The following is a 1,467-nucleotide window of genomic DNA, read 5'->3' as shown; positions in this document are numbered from 1 at the left end:
ACCGCTAAGGAACTGTAACCCTGCTCAGATAAATAATATCCCCAAAAGAAAGCAAACATTAAGAAGTTATCTTCTAGAAGGACCAATGTGAGGTTCTTTTGGGAAGGGCGCTGCGCTAAAAGGCAGATCTGCCTAAGCCATCCCCGCAACCCCTTCACCCTCAGAGTTTCCAGTGTCCCCTGGCTCGATGTGCCTTAGGGTCAGGCCGCGAAGCCCAGAGGCTGGGTGTGTGTGGGGGTTTGCCTGGTGTGTTCAAATCCGAACCCTACAGGTGCCAAGTCAACTCTGAAATGAGGCAAGTTGGGTGGAATCTGGCTCCCGCATGATATTTTGAACCAACCCATCTCTCCAAAGCCGAACAACAACCTCGGAATATTTTTGAATAAAGCAGCAGAATTCGATATCAGCTTTACCCAAACGGCACACAAGCTTCTACCCTCGCCAAATCGGAACTGGAGCTGAATTCAGGAAAAAGGGAAGGAAAAAAACGGCCCTCGCGCTCCTAGCTTTCGCGAGGGCTTCCCGTGACCCCTAAAGCCCGGGACCTCCACGGCGGGGCGCCGTCTCTCGTCCCTGCGCGCGGGGCTCCTCCTCTCCCCCACCGCACGCCCCCTCGCTGCCGGCGCTGCTAGGGTTAAAAGTTACCTCTTGGTTTCTTCTGCCTGCAGCCCCCCCCCGGGGGCCGGATGATGTAACCCCCCTCCCTGCGCCCTCCCCGCCCCCCTCCACCATGTGACACTTTAATTAATAATAGCGCCGTCAGCACAACAAACGCACAACACAAGGAGAAACTTGGTGTCCAGGGGAGGCCCCCGGCGGCTGGAGCGCGGCGGCGGCGGCGGTGGGCGCAGAGGCCGGAGGGAGAAGAGGCTAGGGGCGACCCGAACGCAGGGAGGGAGCGAGGCTAGCGGTCATGTGCCCGTGCCCCCTGCACCGCGGCCGCGGCCCCCCGGCCGTGTGCGCCTGCAGCGCGGGGCGCCTGGGTCTGCGCTCGTCCGCCGCGCAGCTCACGGCAGCTCGGCTCAAGGCGCTCGGCGACGAGCTGCACCAGCGCACCATGTGGCGGCGCCGCGCGCGGAGCAGGAGGGCGCCGGCGCCCGGCGCGCTCCCCACCTACTGGCCCTGGCTGTGCGCGGCCGCGCAGGTGGCGGCGCTGGCAGCCTGGCTGCTCGGCAGGCGGAACTTGTAGGAACGCGGGGCTTCTTGGTGGGGCCGGAGCCGAGACCCAGCCGGAGCTAGCAACAGGTACGCGAGCGAGCGCCAGGGCGCGGCAGCTGGGGATTGGAGACGCCTGGCTGGCCCGGGCGCGGGAGATGGACAAGTTTAGCGTTCCCCTCTTCCCTTCTCTTTCTTCCTCGGCTCTCTTCTTTCTCTGGGATCTCCTCTTTCTACTCAGTCCTCTTCCGAGTGTCAGGTCTACAGTTTCTCACCAACTCCTTAAGCACATCTTACTACTCCCTCCAGCGC

The 1,467-nt window shown here is 62.5% G+C and overlaps 1 protein-coding gene across 1 annotated transcript; it reads left to right on the top strand.

Moving 5' to 3' along the window:
* Positions 1–913: 913 nt before the first annotated feature.
* On the top strand, positions 914–1,189 carry HRK (harakiri, BCL2 interacting protein). The gene has a single exon (XM_007938199.1). The coding sequence runs from the start codon at positions 914–916 to the stop codon at positions 1,187–1,189; it is 276 nt and encodes a 91-aa protein (XP_007936390.1).
* Positions 1,190–1,467: the final 278 nt, after the last annotated feature.

The sequence above is a fragment of the Orycteropus afer genome, unplaced genomic scaffold, assembly GCF_000298275.1.
Source record: "Orycteropus afer afer isolate SDZICR_OR568_19922 unplaced genomic scaffold, OryAfe1.0 scaffold00048, whole genome shotgun sequence".
NCBI classification, from domain to species: Eukaryota; Metazoa; Chordata; class Mammalia; order Tubulidentata; family Orycteropodidae; genus Orycteropus; species Orycteropus afer.
Note: the sequence above shows the minus strand (reverse complement) of the source record. Positions and strands in the feature narration are given on the sequence as shown.

Bases quoted from the DNA above. Each gene is read 5' to 3' on its own strand.
- HRK (XM_007938199.1), top strand. From the start codon at position 914: ATGTGCCCGTGCCCCCTGCACCGCGGCCGCGGCCCCCCGGCCGTGTGC.